The 19,440-nt window shown below is 38.4% G+C and overlaps 1 protein-coding gene across 4 annotated transcripts in view; it reads left to right on the top strand.

Moving 5' to 3' along the window:
* The window catches only part of GABRA5 (gamma-aminobutyric acid type A receptor subunit alpha5), a 93,474-nt gene extending 90,067 nt beyond the window's left edge, over positions 1-3,407 (top strand). For all 4 annotated transcript variants that reach the window (XM_027570991.1, XM_027570992.1, XM_027570993.1 and 1 more), the window contains exon 11: positions 2,123-3,407. In XM_027570991.1, coding sequence (XP_027426792.1) covers positions 2,123-2,425 — 303 coding nt within the window. In that variant the 3' untranslated portion in view covers positions 2,426-3,407. The remainder of the gene's footprint in view (positions 1-2,122) is intronic.
* Positions 3,408-19,440: the final 16,033 nt, after the last annotated feature.

Raw genomic sequence — 19,440 nt, 5'->3', positions numbered from 1 at the left:
GGACTTGGTGATGAAGACCAAAGGAGCCATGGAGGAGGTTTGTGGGGGGAGGAACATGAATGGAATCGGGAGAGAAGGCTTCCCAACACCCAGCATTGTGTTGCCAGAAATTAAATGATTACTAAGGGCTGGGTCTTGGTGGCCACGTGACAGTGGACTGGAGATAGCCACATCTGAGTAGGAAGGCAGATGGGAGCCTATGACAGGAATTAAGGCCTCAGGCTCATATCTATGAGTCTAAGAGAAAGGGATGAATGGAGAGCCCCAAAATGTCATGTAGGCTCACCATCTTTGTCAGCCACCACTTTCACACTTGGCTCCACTGTTGTTACTACTTGCCATAGATCCAAACCTGAAAGGAGAGGGAGAGTTGAAGCTAACACGGATTGCCTAGTCCTAAATTAGCACTGATCTTTTAGAATAAGCAGCACACTTCAGTGTCTTGTGCAACTTCAAGACTACATGTTGTTCTCCAGAGGGCTATGGTACTGGGGATCCTACCCCTTAGGCCTGAAAGGTGCTGTGCAGTTGAAGCATCAGGGCATCTAAAGGCATTTAGGCAGGCAAGTCACACTGTTAGACATGGATAGTACACATGAATTAGTAAACATAGTATTAGCCTACTCACATAAACTGACTTTTACTTAGAAGTAGAGAGCTTGAAAAATAGACTAGGTTCACCATTGTCACGTGTTGGGATCTCCAGAGGCAAATGCCACCTAAGAGTTTGGGGTGCAGGGTATTTTTTAAGAGTGAACACCAGTGAAAGAACAGACCTTGTTTAGAGCAACATTCAGTGGAGGAAGACGTTGAAGTCAACCTTGAAGGAGTTGGCGCTGGAGGATATCTTCCAGCCACTCTGCCTGCAGTTGGGCAGCAAGTCATCCTGGAAAGGGGACCAGGGCACATCTCCAGGAACACTACAGCCATTGTGACTGTGCTGAATCCTGTGCTGCTGCTGCTCATCTCCCCAAGTAAAACATGCACTACCAGGACAGTTTAGTGTCTCCTAAAGTGTCTGTTCTTTTCTTGGCCCCACCAAGAAATGGGAGCCATTCAAGGTAGTTAAAAAAAAAAAAAGTTTCTTCTGGCAGACAAGTGTGGATGCACACATGATCACTGGTATATGGAAGAGCTGTAGTATTTCTGAAGAGTGGCCCAGAGGGTCCCTACTCTGGCCCAGGACTGTTGTGGCTTACCTCACCATGTCCGCAGGTGGTCACCATGCTCTTTGCCTCTGGTTCCACATTTACTCTACCTCTCTTTTCACTTGCTTCTTCTTGCTCCTTGCTGCATGTGTTTCCTTTCTACTTGTTATCTTTTCCACAGTTTTAATGGTTGATATATTTCTTTCAATTTACTCTCCTGTGTTTTCTTAAGTAAATTTTACTTAATGGCACTATATTAATGGAACAGATTTTTGCAGTGTTTTATCATGTACATTTGCAAACTGACAGCAGTGTTTAAAGAATCTTACAATGAAAATCTCTCTATTATGAACATTTTATTATGCATGTGTCACTAATGTCTGTTTGTCTATCATCTATCTATCCATGCATTCACTCATCCTCAATCCATCTTATATTCTTATCCATTTCAAAGTAAATTTTAAAGGACAGTACATTTCCCAGTAAATATATTTATATACATATAAATTTATGTATGTCATTAACTACAGTTCAGTATTTACCATTTGATTCTTTCAAAGAAAAATTTGCATAGTGTAAAATACAAGGATATTAAGGATACATTTGCTGCATTTTGAACATGTTCACCTGTGTAACGCAAATCCCTGTCAAGATAGAGAACATCACTAGCACTCCAGAAATTTCACCATGCCAGTTCCCAATCAACAGAGGCCTTTCCAGTCTCCACCTCAACAAAGACAACTACTGTTCTGATTTTTTTTTTGCCATGAATTATTTTGCCTGTTCTAGAATTTTTTATTCAAGACTGGCCATGTGGGGTTGTAGGCTTAGAAGTCTGTGAGAGAACTGCCCTCCCCAGAGCTAAGCTATGTTTCTCTATCTCTCTTTTGAGAGATAAACCTTTCGAATCTTCAAAAATGAGTTGACAGTTGCCTGCAAATGTCATGCCCTTACAATCTTATTATATTTTCCAGAAAAAGGAGCGGGAACTCATATTAAATAAGTCCACAAATGCTTATACTACTGGGAAGATGACCCACCCCCCCAACATCCCAAAGGAACAGACCCCTGCAGGGACCTCAAATGCATCTTCAGCTTCAGTAAAGCCTTCTGAAGAGAAGACTTCTGAAAACAAAAAGACTTACAACAGCATCAGCAAGATTGACAAAATGTCCCGAATTGTATTCCCAGTCTTGTTTGGCACTTTCAACTTAGTTTACTGGGCAACATATTTGAATAGGGAACCGGTGATTAAAGGGGCTGCCTCTCCAAAATAACCCACCGCACTCCCAAACTCCAAGAGAGCCATACTTCCAGCAGAATGGTACCAAGGAGAGGTTGAGCTCAGAGGGATTTTCCATATTCGGGCACTATCTTTCAGGAAATTTTTGCATGTTTAATAATATGTACAAATAATATTGCCTTGATGTTTCTATATATAACGTCAGATGTTTCAAAGATGTCACATTGATAAATAAAGCAAACAACTTTCTAGAAAAACAGGAGACAATGGCTCTGACACTCAGATACTCAGTATCTTACACTGATAGTTTACAAACAAGATAAGTATATTTTTAACTGTTCCAAGTGTTACCTAACAATGTTTTTTATACTTCAAATGTCATTTCATACAAATTTTCCCAGCAAATAAATATTTTAGGAAATGCTCCATGATTATTACTTGACCAACTCTCTTGCAAGAAACAAAGATCACAAAGAGCACATTTTTCATTAAAAAGGAAACTGTGGGCATTTATGTACAAAACTAATTGCCTTTGATAATTCTTACTGTTCTGAAATTAGAAAGTACTGCATGATCTTACATTAAGAAATAGATTAGGCAAATATTTATGCAGATAAACTTAATAACAGAAATATATGGTATGTTAGATTAACAGCTAAATTATTTCCCCAAGGAAAATAATCAACTGCTTTAAAAATCTTTTATTTGGGGGGGGGAGAAACATTTCTCTCCCCCCCAACCTCCCCACCCAACTGAATACTGATCAGAGGAAGAAAAGGAAGTGTTAACACAAAAAGCGATGTGATGATAGTCTTGGCATTTGGCCCATGCATTCACTGGCTGAAACATTGACCACCTCTTGCTGCAGCCAGTGCGTAGTGCTTCAGTGGTGAGAAATTGTAATTAAGTTATTTTTCATTTTGTTTCCTTGTACTTATTTCATGATTGACTTATTGCTCTGTTAGCTTTTGTATATGAACCTTAAATGTTCATTAAAAAATAAAAAATGAACCAATCCTGTGGATAAATGTCATTTTTTGAAAAAAAAATCCATATTTTGGTGGGCTCATTTCCTAAAAATGACATAAAACCAGTCATGAAATTGCTTGCAAAAAAAGCTCTTGGTGGTTCATGTCTGTTTGAATCTAATTCTCTAGAGTAGCGTAGTAAAGAGAAAGCAATTTCGACCACAGGGTAAATGAGTAAAACGAGAAGTCCATTGTCATCACATATGTCACATGGGTCTCTACCTGATAGAATCCTACCTAAGGGTGTTCCCACAGTGGGTGCTTGCTATGGGCAAGGTAACTGCTCAGTCCTTCCTCCTTCCTTTTGCTGTTTATGGATGCAAAGTACTGCATTTGGACCATCTACTTACTGTTGAAGGGAAGTATCCAGGAATGACATGTATAAAATAAACACTTCCTGCCTCCTCTGTGACTCAGTTGGATTTATAAAAGGGAAGTTATGATGGTTAGCAAACAGTATCAAAATTAGGCCTGACTAAATTGACTACATAAAAGTACACAGTTCTTTAATACCAATTTACTTCACTGTGTTTGGTAGACACAGCGATGGACATGAACACACACATAGGCAGATATTCAGCAACACCTTTCATCTTGAATAACCATGTAAATGCTCCTAACATCCATTCATTGAGAACTCCAAATATTTATCCTGAAAGAGCTTTTCATGGGATTCAGTTATCATATTTAATCAGAGTAGTAAGAGAGATCATTTTGTTCTTTAAAAAGATGGGTACCCATTTTTCACTATCTCTGCCTGGTTTCAGGATATCACACATAGAAAGGTAAAGGTCAACAAAAAGGTGCTCTTAAATTTTCAAGCAAGAAGCATTTCTCAATTACAAATGGTGCTATATTTGTAGAATTAATGTATGTGCTTTTCCTTATGTCACAGCATAAAATCTGCTATAACAAAAGGCAAACCTAGCTCAGTATGAAGCTTCTGTTTTATCAATTGTTTAGTTATAGTCTGCCTATATAGTCTTTATGGTTTCGCATTGCATTGTAGTTTGGAGAAATATATACTATAATTTAGGTCTAGATGGCTATACATACAGACACCTTAAACATCTAATAGAAAATGATGTCTTCCATATCAAGTTGCAATAATTTTATTTTTTTAAGATTTTATTCATTTATTTGACAGAGAGAGACACAGCGAGAGAGGGAACACAAGCAGGGGGAGTGGGAGAGGGAGAAGCAGGCTTCCCGCTGAGCGGGGAGCCCGATGTGGGACTCGATCCCAGGATCCTGGGATCATGACCTGAGCTGAAGGCAGACGCTTAACGACTGAGCCACCCAGGCACCCTGCAATAATTTTCTTGATAAGCTCTAGCCTTTATTACAGAGAATCCTAGGAGCTCTGCTGCATGAATTCCAGTTTGAAGATATGCCTATTGCATTTACATGCTGCTCAGTCTTAAAAATGATTACTATTTAGTGAAAAAGATCACATTAGTTTCTTGCTCTCTGATTTTGTATGGTAGATATTTCAGTGTTTATTATTTTTAATGAGGACATAAGAATCACCCTGGGAAGAATAACAAGGCAAGAAATAAAAATTTTTGGAAATAATTATAAATTACAGTGCCCTACTTTTAGAATGAGGGTATGTATTTAAATGTATCTCTTTTGACATTACCATAAATAGAATATTCTAATAAGTCAGCAATCAGTATTACTTCTATATTTCTCAGGAATCCATGGACCTATCTAGGGCAGGCTTTTGCTAAAGTTGGCCTAAACGCTTGTATAAATATTTGGGTTCAATTGCTTCTAGAGTAACCACCAAAGTTAAAATGGTATAGCAAACACTATCCCACCTCATTGAAGGTTGACAAAGAGGTTGTAAATTTTCTAACCTATTTGTATGTGAATGCCTTAGAAATAGTGTTTTATGTCTCCTATGGAACAAGCTATGGGAAATAGGTATAGCAAAAGAGAAATCTGTTTTACAAATAAAGATATTGAAACCCAAAGAGGTTAATCCATTGGCTCAAATCATATCACATGTTAGAAGAAAATGCAGGCCTAGATTTTAGTTCTCATAGTTCACAACACCATGTGATTGCTTCCAGATGGAAGTTGATTTAGAACAAAAATGTAACCTAAAATGAAAAATCTTGCTTTGTGCTCTGGTTGAATGATTATCTATTACAAATACCTTAGAGAATATTTTTGGTTTTTATTTTGTTTTTGTCTTTGTCACTGAAAGCATGACCTTTTTTTTTTCATGTCAGTACTGTATTTTATTACACATTCATATATAATAAAATTATAAAAAGATACAAGAGGAAAAACCGTTGATGTGTAATAGTGCATACATGGGAGGCAGAAGGTGAGGAATGGAATGGGACAGAATTTACAGAAGGTTTTAACTACATCTGTAACATTTTATTTTTAAAAAGTTGAGGGGCACCTGGGTGGCTCAGTCAGTGAAATGTCAGACTCTTGATTTCAGGGTTATGGGATTGAGTCCCACATCAGGCTCCATGCTCAGCGGGGAGTCCTCTTAGGATTCTCTCTCTCTCTCTCTCTCTCTCTCTCTCTCCCCCTCTGCCCCTCCCCCTGCTCATGCTTGCTCTCTCTCTCACTTTCATTTTTTTATTTAAATTCAATTAATTAACATATAATGCATTATTGGTTTCAGAGGTACAGGTCTGTGATTCATCAGTCTTACATAATACCCAATGCTCATTACAACACATAAACTCTCCAATGTCCATCACCCAATTACCCATCCCTTCATCCCCCTTCCCCTAGCAACTTTCAGTTTGTTTCCTATAATTAAAAGTCTCTCATAAGACTCTTATGTCTCCCTCTCTGATTTCATCTTGTTTTATTTTTTTCTCTCTTCCCCTATGATCCTCTATTTTGTTTCTTAAATTCCATATACTGGTGAGATTATATGACAATCATCTTTCTCTGATTACTTATTTCACCTAGCATAATACCTTCTAGTTCCATCCACTTCATTGCAAAATGGCAAGATTTTACTTTTTTGATGGTTGAGTAGTATTCCATTGTATATATATACCACATCTTCTTTATCCGTTCATCTGTCGATGGACATCTGGGCTCTTTCCACAGTTTGGCTATTGTGGGCATTGCTGTTATAAACATTGGGGGTACAGGTGCCCCTTCGGATCACTACAGTTGCATCTTTGAAGTAAATACCCAGTAGTTGAAAGCATGACCGTTAAGTCTGTTCCTTTTTACATAAAAATTCTGTGCTTCTGTGATCTTAGAAACTCCTTTTGATAGAATGGACCTAGTGTAGCACTCTCTATCCCACCTCCCCCATCTAAAAGACAAAGAAACAGTGAGTGGAGGAATTGGTAGAGAGAAGTGGTAAGGAAGGAAGAGGCAGGGAGCGGATGGGTGTAAGGGGGAAGGGAGGGGAGAGAGAAGCCCTGATTGACTGGAGCCAAGTATCTTGATGTGATTGCTCCTTCCAGAGTACCGATGTAAATGATTATGGTTACTGCATTGGGCGGTGTCTACTTCAAGGAGAAAGCGTATCTTTCAATCGTATTGAAACAAAAAAAAACATTCATTATTTCAATTCAAGCGTATCAATCAACATTAGCTTCCATTGTAAAAACTAGCTTCAAATCAAAAAGAACTATTTTTTGAAAATTGGAAATACCATAGTTCTTTCAGTAAAAACAGTGTTTTAAATATTTAAAAATTAGTCTCAATGTCTTTTTTACAATACTAGCACATCTGGGACAATCAATGCCATGAGCAAACATGGTGAGAATTTGAATATGAATAACTCTGATCATTGCAATTACTTGCCAGGTTTGCAGTGATATAAGGTAATGCCTCTGAAGTGTGCAAAAGGTTCATTTCATCAAAGATTTGCATGATTATCTGTTTGTCACTGTCATTTTCAATAGACTGTCTCAATCCCAAACTCAGATGCCCTGTATCTTATCTTGAAATGATCATGGATTCTTTATGGAAACCTGTGATTCAAAAATATTTACTGCTTTGAATTTCCTTAATATAAAAGTCTGAAGAAATGAATTTCCTTAGATTTTCTGAGTTCAAATTGAAAGACAAACAAAACCATAGATCAGATACTATATTTTATAATGTATAATCTTAGAAGGCAAATTTTGAAATGAACTGTAATTGACACAATACTAATTTAAGTCCAATCTATTCTACATTCTTCATGTTGCTACCACTGCCTCTCTAGCAGCCAACACTATTCCAGGGCAGTGACAGGTGCTCAGTGAATGTGAACTGATAGAGGAATGAATACTAGAAAGTGGATAGACTGGATGTTATGAAACCTCTTTGGGTAAGGGTGGTTGTATGCCATGCAAGGAAAATATTTTTTAAGAATGTATAAAATAAAAATTTCAGGATATTTACGAACTTATCCATATTTTCACATAACAACACTACTGGCAACACATCCCCACATGGCAACAACTGGCTTGGTCTGGCTAACAGGCTGACCCTTTAGGTAGAGTGACTATAAAATTTATTATCTAGGGGTGAAACTTCCAGATGACAAATAATGACAACACTGGCAAGATTATCAAAAGCAATCACTTCAGAACTCTGGAAACTTCACCAAAGACATACAACAAATTAAAGTACTTATTGAAGAAAAACTACTGAACCTAAGTTGGAATAAAGAAGTCTATGACATTTTAACTTAGGAATACTCCCATCTCCCTACCAACTCTTTAGAATGGTAACATGAAGATCATAAGCCTTGCCGCCACCAGAGGGAGCTAATGTGATTTGGAACTACACACACACACACACACACACACACACACACACACACACACACACACACACACAACCTGTCCCTAGGGCTTTGCCACTATTTGACCCGACTTGGAGATTCATGGAAAAACTTTATTCCCAGGATGTAGCTGATAACAGTAGAAACCAGTAGTAGTCAGGAAGGTACATATCATGGTTTCGTAAGGCTGTGATATCAGCTGTGCAAGAAGGAGTCCAGACAAGAATTTAAAAGGAAGGTCTGTCTAGGTAATTACATGTCCACAGTGGGCTAGGAACACCTCTGACATATTCCTGGGAGATCTGGAATGCTGTTTGCCTGTTCAGCGTTTAATGAACTGTAAAGAAATTGCAGAGAGAGCTATGCTGATGCAGGAATGACCCCTAAGAAGCCAGGACTAAAATTTAATCAAGAATTAAAACAAACAGAGACTTCACACAGCATGGGATACAAACACTACTGAACTGGTCCTGGGAAGTCATTAAAAAAAAGAAATCTAATTCCCAACAACAACAAAAAAGTACAATAACAATGAACAGTGGGGAGATGGGAAGGATGATCAGATTTCAAAGTTACTAAAATATACACATAGTTTGTTCAGTTTTCAACAACTATTAGGAGATATGCAAAGAAACAGGGAAGTACAACCTGTATACAGGAAACAAAACAATCCAAAGAAACTGACCCTGAGGGTGCCTAGATGTGTGCCTTAGTAGATGAACTTTAAATAAGCTTTTATAAATATGTTCAAAGAAAAGGAAACCATAAAGAAAAGTGGGACAAGAATATTTCACTAAATAGGTAATAGCAATACAGAGAGAAATGATTTTTATAAAGAAACAAATAGAAATTCTGTAGTTAAAAAAACAATAACTGAAATGAAAAATTCACTAGATGGTCTCAATATCAGATTTGAGTAGGCAGAAGAAAGAACCAGCAAACTTGAAGACAGCTTAATAGAGATTATTGTCTGAGGAACAGAAAGAAAAAGAATGAAAAAAATAAACAGAGCCTAAGATACTTATGGAACACCATCAAATGGACCAACATGTGCATAATGGGAATTCCAGAACAGGAAAAAGATAAAGATATTTGAAGAATTAATGGTCAAAATTTCCTAGAGTTGATTAAAAACATTAATCTACACATCAAAGAGGCTCAATCAACTCTAAGTATAGTAAACTTAAAGAGGTCTACATTATAATCAAGCTGTTGAAAGCCAAAGACATAGAAAGAATCTCAAAAGCAACAAGAGAAGAGACTTCTCATGTACAAGGGATCCTCCATAAGCTTAACAGCTAACTACTCATCAGAAACCATGGAGGCCATAAGACAGTGCTAAAAGGAATTTAAATGGTGCACTAGAAAATATCTAATACAAAAGAAGGCAAAAACAAGTAACACTGGTACAAAGGATATAAGAAAACAAAGAGCAAAGCAGCAGATGTAAATCTAACCATACCAGTAATTATATTAAAGGAAATGTATTTAGTATTCCAATCAAAAGGCAGAGATTGTCAATTGGATTTTTTTTAAAGATCCAACTATATGCTGTCAGTAAGAGATAGGTTTTAGATTCAACAGCACAGATAGGTTGAAAGTAAAGGATGGAAAATATATACCATGCATGCATACAGTAACCAAAAAAACACTGGAATGATTATACCAATATCAGAAAAAATAACTTTAATACAAAAAATATTACTACAGTCAAGGTGGGACATTTATAATGATAAAACAGTCAATTCATCGGGCATATGTAAAAAATTGAAAACAGATACATACTTAACAACAGAGCCCCAAAATACATGAAGCAAAAAATGACAGAATTGAAAGGAGAAATAAAAAGATCAATAATAATAGTTGAAAATGTCAATACTCCACTCTCAATAATTGATAGAACAATTAGTCAGAACATCAACAAGGATGCAGAAGACAAAAACAGCACCATCAACCAACTTGACTGACATCTATAGAAGGCTTCACCCAACAACAGCAGAAGATACACATATTCTTTTCAAATGCACATGCAACGTTCTCCAGGATAGCACATTTTCTGTACCATGAAACAAGTCTTAACAATATTAAAGAGATTGAAATCACAAAAGTTTGTTTTCAAAACACAGTGGAATTCAATTAAATATTTATTGTTCAAACCAGGACACTTTTAAGAGGGGCTCAATACTGATAATTACACCAGGAAAACAGACATAAATGAAAACTGACTTAAGCAAATAAAGCTATGTGTTCATCCTACTTTTAGCAGGGAATTGATATACCATTCCCCATAGTTCCCCTCTCCCTCTCCTTCAGTCATCTGCAGTGTGAAACCTACCTCACCCTGTAGACTTTTGAGTTCGTAACACATCTTCTAGGCCAATTTGAATTGGGGTGTTTCAGGGGACATGCACTTTATTTTCAAATGAATTAATCTTGAGTTCAGTATGCCTATTTAAAACAATTTTTAAAGACAAATTTAGTTAGAATTTTTTACTTTTAAGTTAAATCCACATGACAAAGGTGGGCTATGGGAAATTTTAAAGAAAAGTTTGGCTTTGTCCCTTTGTTGCATTTGGCTTCAGACTCAGTCTTGGCTTTGGGAATGCTTAGCATTTTAGAATGGTTAATTTCTACTTATTGTATCTACCTGGAAATTCCAAGCTTTACTAGAAATGTATACCATTCCAAACCTCAAACATCGTAAAACCTTGATATGGCAAATAAGAGTGGGGAAAAGAGATATTTTCCACTTTTCTCACCTATTATTTTGCTTAGAGGGGTGAACTAATTGAGCCTGATTATATGGAGGGGATTTTGTTAGCAGAAATATTCTAACCTAAAAGTTTGAGTATAAAAGGGGCAGGCAAAATGTAAATGTTTGGTCAAAACCACTCTTCTTCTGAATCCTGACAATTGTCTGTGAGAGAAAGCAGTTTGAATATTTTTGTGATCCTTTTAATTTGCTACTAGAACTAACAGTATACCTCCAAAGAATTTTAATGATTTTGTATTTGTCAGCAGTAAACGAGAAGCAAATCAGCAGGATATATATAGATATAAATAATACAGATATATAATTGCTTACACAATGTAGGGGCTGACTAAGCAAATTCAAAGTCTATAGGGCAGACGACCAGGATGGGTGATTGGGGACTTTAATTACATCTGCAAATTCCCTTCATAACAGCACCTAGATTAGTGCTTGATTGAATAACTGGGGACAGTAGCCTAACCAAGTTCACACATCAAAATGCCAACACAGTCTACCCCTTGTCAAACTGTATTTAATATCTCCTTAAACTGTATTCATTCAATCTCCTAATAAAGATAATAACAAAGTTATATCTCTGCATAACATAATACAACTAACCTACCCACAACAAAAAACACACCAACATTTTCCCCAGGTGAGTACACAAAGTCTTTGGGTGCTATTCATTCATCCTGATATATTATATCCTAAATAATGAGATATAAAATTAACTACTATCAACACATTTTATATTAGATGAAGGGATAATAAAGAGAAAAAAACAAAATATTTGTATGTACATACAAAAATATTCACACCAAAATAAAGAAGAAATATTTATAACTATTAGTCCTCATTTCTGAAATTGGCCTTATGGTTGGAAGTATTTATAAATACCTCCTTCTACAAATCATTTCATATTTGCTTTACTCTCAGCAAGCATTTCAGCTGATGGGGTGAACCAGGTCCATTCCTGAAAGGTGTCTGTTATTAGCAGTCCTGCCTTAACTGGGTGGTTGAAGTTTTCCATTGGCTTTAATCACAGGACATGAGAGTATTAAATGATGCCCTAAGAGATCTCCTGTATTCCAGATATACTCTTTCTTACGTCCATTGTGGGACAATAGTCCAATTTCCCCTTGGTAATCAGGGTTAGTCAATCCAGCCAGCAGTGACTCTTTTTTGGCCTATTGATTCAGAAGCATAAGGAGCCCAAAATGGCTGGTTGCTAGTCTCATCTTTTAGTTTTCAATGGAATCACTGTTATGTCCCTTGGTGGAAGCATTCCTGCCTTTGGAACTGAGACCTCTAAACATGTAGAGTCTAAGATCAAGGGGAAGGGAACCCAAATTTTGCTAGGTATTGCCAGTTAACCAGTGTCATGGATGAGTCTTCAAGGGGTATTTGTCTTAGTTCTGGCTGCTATAACAAATTACCAGAGACTGGGTAGCTGAAACAACAAACATTTATTTCCCATAGTTCTGGATGATGGGAAGTCCAAGATCAAGGTGCCAGCAGTGTCTGCTGAGAGCCCACTTAACTGGTTTTCAAATAGCTGTCTTCTCATTGTATCCTCATTATAGGGGAGAGCAGAGAGAAAGAAAGCAAGCCTTGTGAATCTCTTCTAAGGACATTAATTTCATCATGAAGTCTCCACTCTCATGACCTAATAACTTCCCAAAGGCCCTCCTAATATCATCACAGTGGGGTTAATATTTCAACATATGAATTTTAGGTGAATACAAACATTTACTCTATACTACTATTCCACCATTCTATTAAGAAAGCTGCTGTAGGATAATGAAGAACATAGTAAGACCAATGAATTCCATGAGTGTGGGCCCATTATCATACTTTATTTGTTGTGAATGAATTTCTTGATCAGAAGCAATGTTGTCTGGAATACCATGGTGGTGAATAAGGAATTCTGTTAAGTCCATGGAAAGTGCTTTTGGCAGAAGAAGCATTACGGGCAGGGTGGGCAACTTTATATCCAGTTAAGTATCTTTTCCAATAACAACAAAACACTGCTCCCTAATGGAAGCAGTTCAAAGTAATCAACCCACCACCAGGTAGCACCATGAGAACTGATCACCATGGGAACTGGTGCCATATTGAGGACTCAGTGCAGCTCTCCGCTCCTGGAAGACTGGGCTCTCAACAGTGGCATAGCCATGTTGGCCTCTTTGAGAGAAAGTCCATCTTGCTGAGTCTATGCACAATCTCCATCCTTGCCACCATGGCCTGTTTGTTCATTAGCCTATTGGTCAATGACATAAGTGGCTGAAAAAAGAGGCTATCTAGTATCCCAAGCACGGGTCATACTGCCTACGTACTTATTAAAAGTTATCACTGCTGAGGTCATCTGTTGGTGAGCATTCTCATGGGACATATATGTCTTCCTTCTGAGCACATATTAAAAGTTCTATCCAAAGGGAGGAAGATGGCGGAGGAGTAGGAGACCTGGTTTTCGTGGGGTCTCAGGAATTCAGCTGGATAGGGATCAAACCATTCTGAACACCTACGAACTCAACAGGAGATCAAAGAGAAGAATAGCAACAACTCTCTGAACAGAAAAGCAACCACTTCCCGGAAGGTAGGATGTGTGGAGAAGTGAATCGGAGGCGATATTCGGGAGGAGAGATGGCGGGGGAGGGGGCCTCCGTTGGCCGCTTCTGGCAAGTCATAGAGCCACGGAGCACAAAATCGGAACTTTTAGAAGTCGGCTCCTCTGAAGGACGTCACTCCAGTGGCTAAGCGGGCTGTGGAACCCTCGCAGGACAGTGTGATCTCAGGACCCTCGGGGTCACAGAAAGACCAGGGGTGCCTGAGTGCAGCAGAGCTCCCAGATATCGGAACGGGAAAGCCGGCTACAGAGATGGAGCCGAGGCGCGGGCTCTCAGCTCGGGGTTGCCACAAACTGTGATCCGTGGCCCAGTTGTGCCACTGCTACTCCAGCAGGGACCCAACAAGCGGCAGAGCTGGGGAGACTCCCCTTCCTTCCCCGGGAGGAGCGGCGCAGGAGCGCACCGCAGGGATCTGCTGGGTTTGGAGACTCCACATGGGGTCAGGTGCCAGGGATAGAAACACTCGGTCACAGGCCGGGTGAGCACGGAGTGCGGCCGGAGACCGGGGACATGGGAGTGACTGCTTCTCTCTGGGGGCGCACTGAGGAACGGGGTCCCGAGTTCTCAGCACCTCCGGAGGAGATTGGGAGGCCACCATTTTCAGTCTGGTCCTCCAAAGCTGTACCGAGAGATTGGAGGGAACAAAAGCACCGGAGAGCAAACCTCAGCAGATTGCTTAGCCCGGACCGACAAGGGCAGGGCAATTCTGCCTCCAGCAAAGACATTTGGGAACCACTATAACAGGCCCCTCCCCCAGAAAATCAGCACAAAGAGCCAGCAAGCCAAGAACAAGTTTACCGATCAAGGAGAAAGGGAGAACACGAGCGCTAGGGGAATACTGCACACAGAACTCATGGCTTTTTTACCATGATTCATTAGTTTTTCAAAGTTGATTTTTTAACTGTTTTTTTTTCTTTTTTTGAATTTTTCTTTTTCCCTTTTTCAACCAACATCTTATCAATTCCTTTTAAAAATATATTTTTTTATTTTTCATTTTTAAGAGTCGTATTTTATCCCTTCATAGTAGTTACCCTTATTTTTGGCATATATATATATATATATATATATATATGTTATTCTCTCTTTAAAATTTTGAGATAATTTCTTCTAACAGATCAAAATATACCCTAAATCACTAGTGTATGGCTTTGTTCTAGTCTTCTGCCTGATCACATTCTCTCCCTTTTCTTTTTTCTTTTCCTTCTTTGTTTTTTAATCTTCTTCTTTCTTTTTTTAAACAACTTCTTATCTTATCAATTCCTTTTATAAAATCTTTTATAATTTTCATCTTTACAGTCACCATCCATCCCTTCATTTTATCAACCCTTATTTTGTACATAGATAAGTCTTTCTTCCTTTAAAATATTAGGAGGCACTTTCTTCTAACAAACCAAAATACGCCCAAAATCTAGTGTGTGGCACTGATCTATACACTAGCCTGATCATATTTGATCATATTCTGTTTTTTTTTGTTTTGTTCTGTTTTTTTTTTAATTTTTTACTGTTATGTTAATCACCATATATTACATCAATAGTTTTTGGTGCAGTGTTCCATGATTCATTGTTTGTTCATAACACCCAGTGCTCCATGCAGAACGTGCCCTCCTCAATACCCGTCACCAGGCTAACCCATCCCCCTACCCCCCTCCCCTCTAGAACCCTCAGTTTGTTTTTCAGAGTCCATCATCTCTCATGGTTCGTCTCCCCCTCTGACATACTCCCCTTTTCTTCCTCTCCTGTTATCTTCTTTTTTTTTTCTTAAAATATGTTGCATTATTTGTTTCAGAAGTACAGAACTGTGATTCAACAGTCTTGCACAATTCACAGCGCTCACTGTAGCACATACCCTCCCCAATGTCTATCACCCAGCCACCCCATCCCTCCCACCCCCAACCACTCCAGTAACACTCAGTTTCTTTCTTGAGATTAAGAATTCCTCATATCAGTGAGGTCATGTGATACATGTCTTTCTCTGATTGATTTATTTCATTCAGCATAACACCTTCCAGTTCCATCCACGTCGTTGCAAATGGCAAGATCTCATTCCTTTTGATGGCTGCATAATATTCCATTGTGTATATATACCACATCTTCTTTATCCATTCATCTGTCGATGGGCATCTTGGCTCTTTCCACAGTTTGGCTATGGTGGACATTGCTGCTATAAAAATTGGGGTACACGTACCCCTTCGGGTCTCTACATTTGTATCTTTGTGGTAAATACCCAGTAGTGCAATTGCTGGATCGAACGGTAGCTCTAATTTCAACTGTTTGAGGAACCTCCATACTGTTTTCCAGAGGGGTTGCACCAGCTTGCATTCCCACCAACAGTGTAGGAGGGTTCCCCTTTCTCCACATCCCCGCCAACATCCGTCGTTCCCTGACTTGTTAATTTTAGCCATTCTGACGGGTGTGAGGTGGTATCTCATTGAGGTTTTGATTTGGATTTCCCTGATGCCGAGCGATGTGGAGCACTTTTTCATGTGCCTGTTGGCCATTTGGATGTCTTCTTTGTAGAAATGTCTGTTCATGTCTTCATCCTATTTCTCGATTGGATCATTTGTTCTTTGGGTATTGAGTTTCATAAGTTCTTTATAGATTTTGGATACTAGCCCTTTATCTGATATGTCATTTGCAAATATTTTCTCCCATTCTGTCGGTTGTCTTTTGGTTTTGTGGACTGTTTCTTTTGCTGTGCAAAAGCTTTTTATCTTGATGAAATCCCAATAGTTCATTTTTGCCCTGGCTTCCCGTGCCTGCTTTGTTCTGTTTTTGTTTGTTTTTATCTTTTTCTTTTTTATTTTTTTTCTCTTTCTTTTTTCTCTCTTTCCCTTTCCTTTCCCCTGGTTTCAGGGCTTTTCTGATATCTATAGAGTATATTTGCTGGGGACGTTGTTAACCTATTAGCATTTTGTTCTCTCATTCATCTATTCTCCTCTGGACAAAATGACAGGACAAAAAAAATCACCTCAGCAAAAAGAACAAGAGGTAGTACCGTCTGCCAGGGACCTACTCAATATGGACATTAGTACGATGTCGAACCTAGAGTTCAGAATCATGACTTTAAAGGTACTAGCTGGGCTTGAAAAAAGCGTGGAAGTTATTAGAGACACCCTTTGTGGAGAAATGAAAGAACTAAAATCTAACCAAGTCAAAATCAAAAAGGCTATTAATGAGGTGCAATCAAAAATGGGGGCACTAACTGCTAGCATAAATGAGGCAGAAGAGAGAATCAGCGATATAGAAGACCAAATGATGGAAAATAAAGAGGCTGAGAAAAAGAGAGATAAACAATTACAGGATCACGAGGGCAGAATTCGAGAGATGAGCGATACGATAAGATGAAACAATATTAGAATAACTGGGATCCCAGAAGAAGAAGAAAGAGAGAGAGGGGCAGAGGTATATTGGACCAAATTAAAGCAGAGAACTTCCTGAGTGTGGGGAAGGAAACAGACATCAAAATCCAGGAGGCACAGAAACCCCTCTCAAAATGAATAAAAATAGGTCAACACCCCGACATCTAATAGTAAAACTTACGAGTCTCAGAGACAAAGAGAAAATCCTGAAAGCAGCTCAGGAGAAGAGATATGTAACCTATAATGGTAGAAATATTAGATTGGCAACAGGCCTATCCACAGAGACCTGGCAGGCCAGAAAGGACTGGCATGAAATCTCCAGAGCACTAAACGAGAAAAATATGCAGCCAAGAATAGTATACCCAGCTAGGCTGAGTTGAAAATAGAAGGAGAGATAAAAAAATTCCAGGACAGACAAAAACTAAAGGAATTTGCAAACATGAAACCAGCCCTCCAAGAAATATTGAAAGGGGTCCTCTAAGCAAACAGAGAGCCAAAAAGCAGCTTAGATCAGAAAGGAACGCAGACAATATACAGTAGCAGTCACCTTACAGGCAATACAGTGGCACTAAATTCATATCTTTCAATAGTTACCCTGAATGTAAATGGGCTAAATGCCCCAATCAAAAGACACAGGCTATCAGATTGGATTAAAAAACAAGACCCATCGATATGCTGTCTGCAAGGGACTCATTTTAAACCCAAAGACACCCCCATATTGAAAGTGAGGGGGTGGAAAACCATTTACCATGCTAATGGACACCAAAGAAAGCTGGGGTGGCAATCCTTATATCAGACAAATTAGATTTTAAAACAAAGAGTGTAATAAGAGATGAAGAAGGACAAGATATCCTACTTAAAGTGTCTATCCAACAAGAAGATCTACCAACTGTAAATATCTATGACCCTAACATGGGACTAGCCAATTATATAAGGCAATGAATAACAAAAGCAAAGAAACACATTGACAACAATACAATAATAGTGGGGGACTTTAACACCCCCCTGACTGAAATGGACAGATCATCTAAGCAAAATATCAACAAGGAAATAAAGATTTTAAAAGAAACACTGGACCAAATGGACATGGACTTCACAGACATATTCAGAACATTCCATTCCAAGGCAACGGAATACACATTCTTCTCTAGTGCCAATGGAACATTCTCCAGAATTGATCACACCTTAGGTCACAAATCAGGTCTCAACTGGGACCAAAAGATTGGGATTATTCCCTGCATATTTTCAGACCACAATGCTTTGAAACTAGGACTCAATCACAAGAGGAAAGACGGAAAGAACTCAAATACATGGAAGCTAAAGAACATCCTACTAAAGAATGAATGGGTCAACCAGAAAATTAAAGAAGAATTAAAAAATTCATGGAAACCAATGAAAATGAAAACACAACTGTTCAAAATCTTTGGGATACAGCAAAGGCAGTCCTAAGAGGAAAGTATATAGCAATACAAGCCTTTCTCGAGAAACAAGAAAGGTCTCAAATACACAACCTAACCCTACACCTAAAGGAGCTGGAGAAAGAACAGCAAATAAAGCCTAAACCCAGCAGGAGAAGAGAAATAATAAAGATTAGAGCAGAAATCAATGAAATAGAAACCAAAAGAACAGTAGAACGGATCAACGAAACTAGGAGCTGGTTCTTTGAAAGAATTAACAAGATCGATAAACCCCTGGCCAGACTTATCAAAAAGAAAAGAGAAATGACCCAAATCAACAAAATCACGAATGAAAGAGGAGAGATCACAACCAACACCAAAGAAATACAAACAATTATAAGAACATATTATGAGCAACTCTATGCCAGCAAATTAGATAACCTGGAAAAAATCGGTGCATTCCTAGAGATGTATCAACGACCAAAATTGAACCAGGAAGAAATAGAAAACCTGAACAGACCTATAACCACTAAGGAAATTGAAGCAGTCATCAAAAATCTCCCAACAAACAAAAACCCAGGGCCAGATAGATTCCCAGGGGAATTCTACCAAACATTTAAAGAAGTATTAGTACCTATTTCCTGAAATTGTTCCAAAAAACAGAAATGGAAGGAAAACTTCCAAACTCATTTTATGAGGCTAGCATTACCTTGATCCCCAAACCAGACAAAGACCCCATCAAAAAGGAGAATTACAGACTAATATCCTTGATGAACATGGATGCAAAAATTCTCACCAAAATACTAGCCAATAGGATCCAACAGTACATTAAAGGGATTATTCACCATGACCAAGTGGGATTCATCCCTGGGCTGCAAGGTTGGTTCAACATCCGCAAATCAATCAACGTGATACAATACATTAACAAAAGAAAGAATAAGAATCATATGAAAAACTCTTCAAAGTATATTGATAGAGGGTACCTACCTCAATATCATAAAAGCCATCTATGAAAAACCTATAGCCAATATCATTCTCAATGGGGAAAAGCTGAGAGCTTTTTCCCTAAGGTCAGGAACGCGGCAGGGATGTCCACTATCACCACTGCTATTCAA

The sequence above is a fragment of the Zalophus californianus genome, chromosome 6 (assembly GCF_009762305.2).
Source record: "Zalophus californianus isolate mZalCal1 chromosome 6, mZalCal1.pri.v2, whole genome shotgun sequence".
NCBI lineage: Eukaryota > Metazoa > Chordata > Mammalia > Carnivora > Otariidae > Zalophus > Zalophus californianus.
Note: the sequence above shows the minus strand (reverse complement) of the source record. Positions and strands in the feature narration are given on the sequence as shown.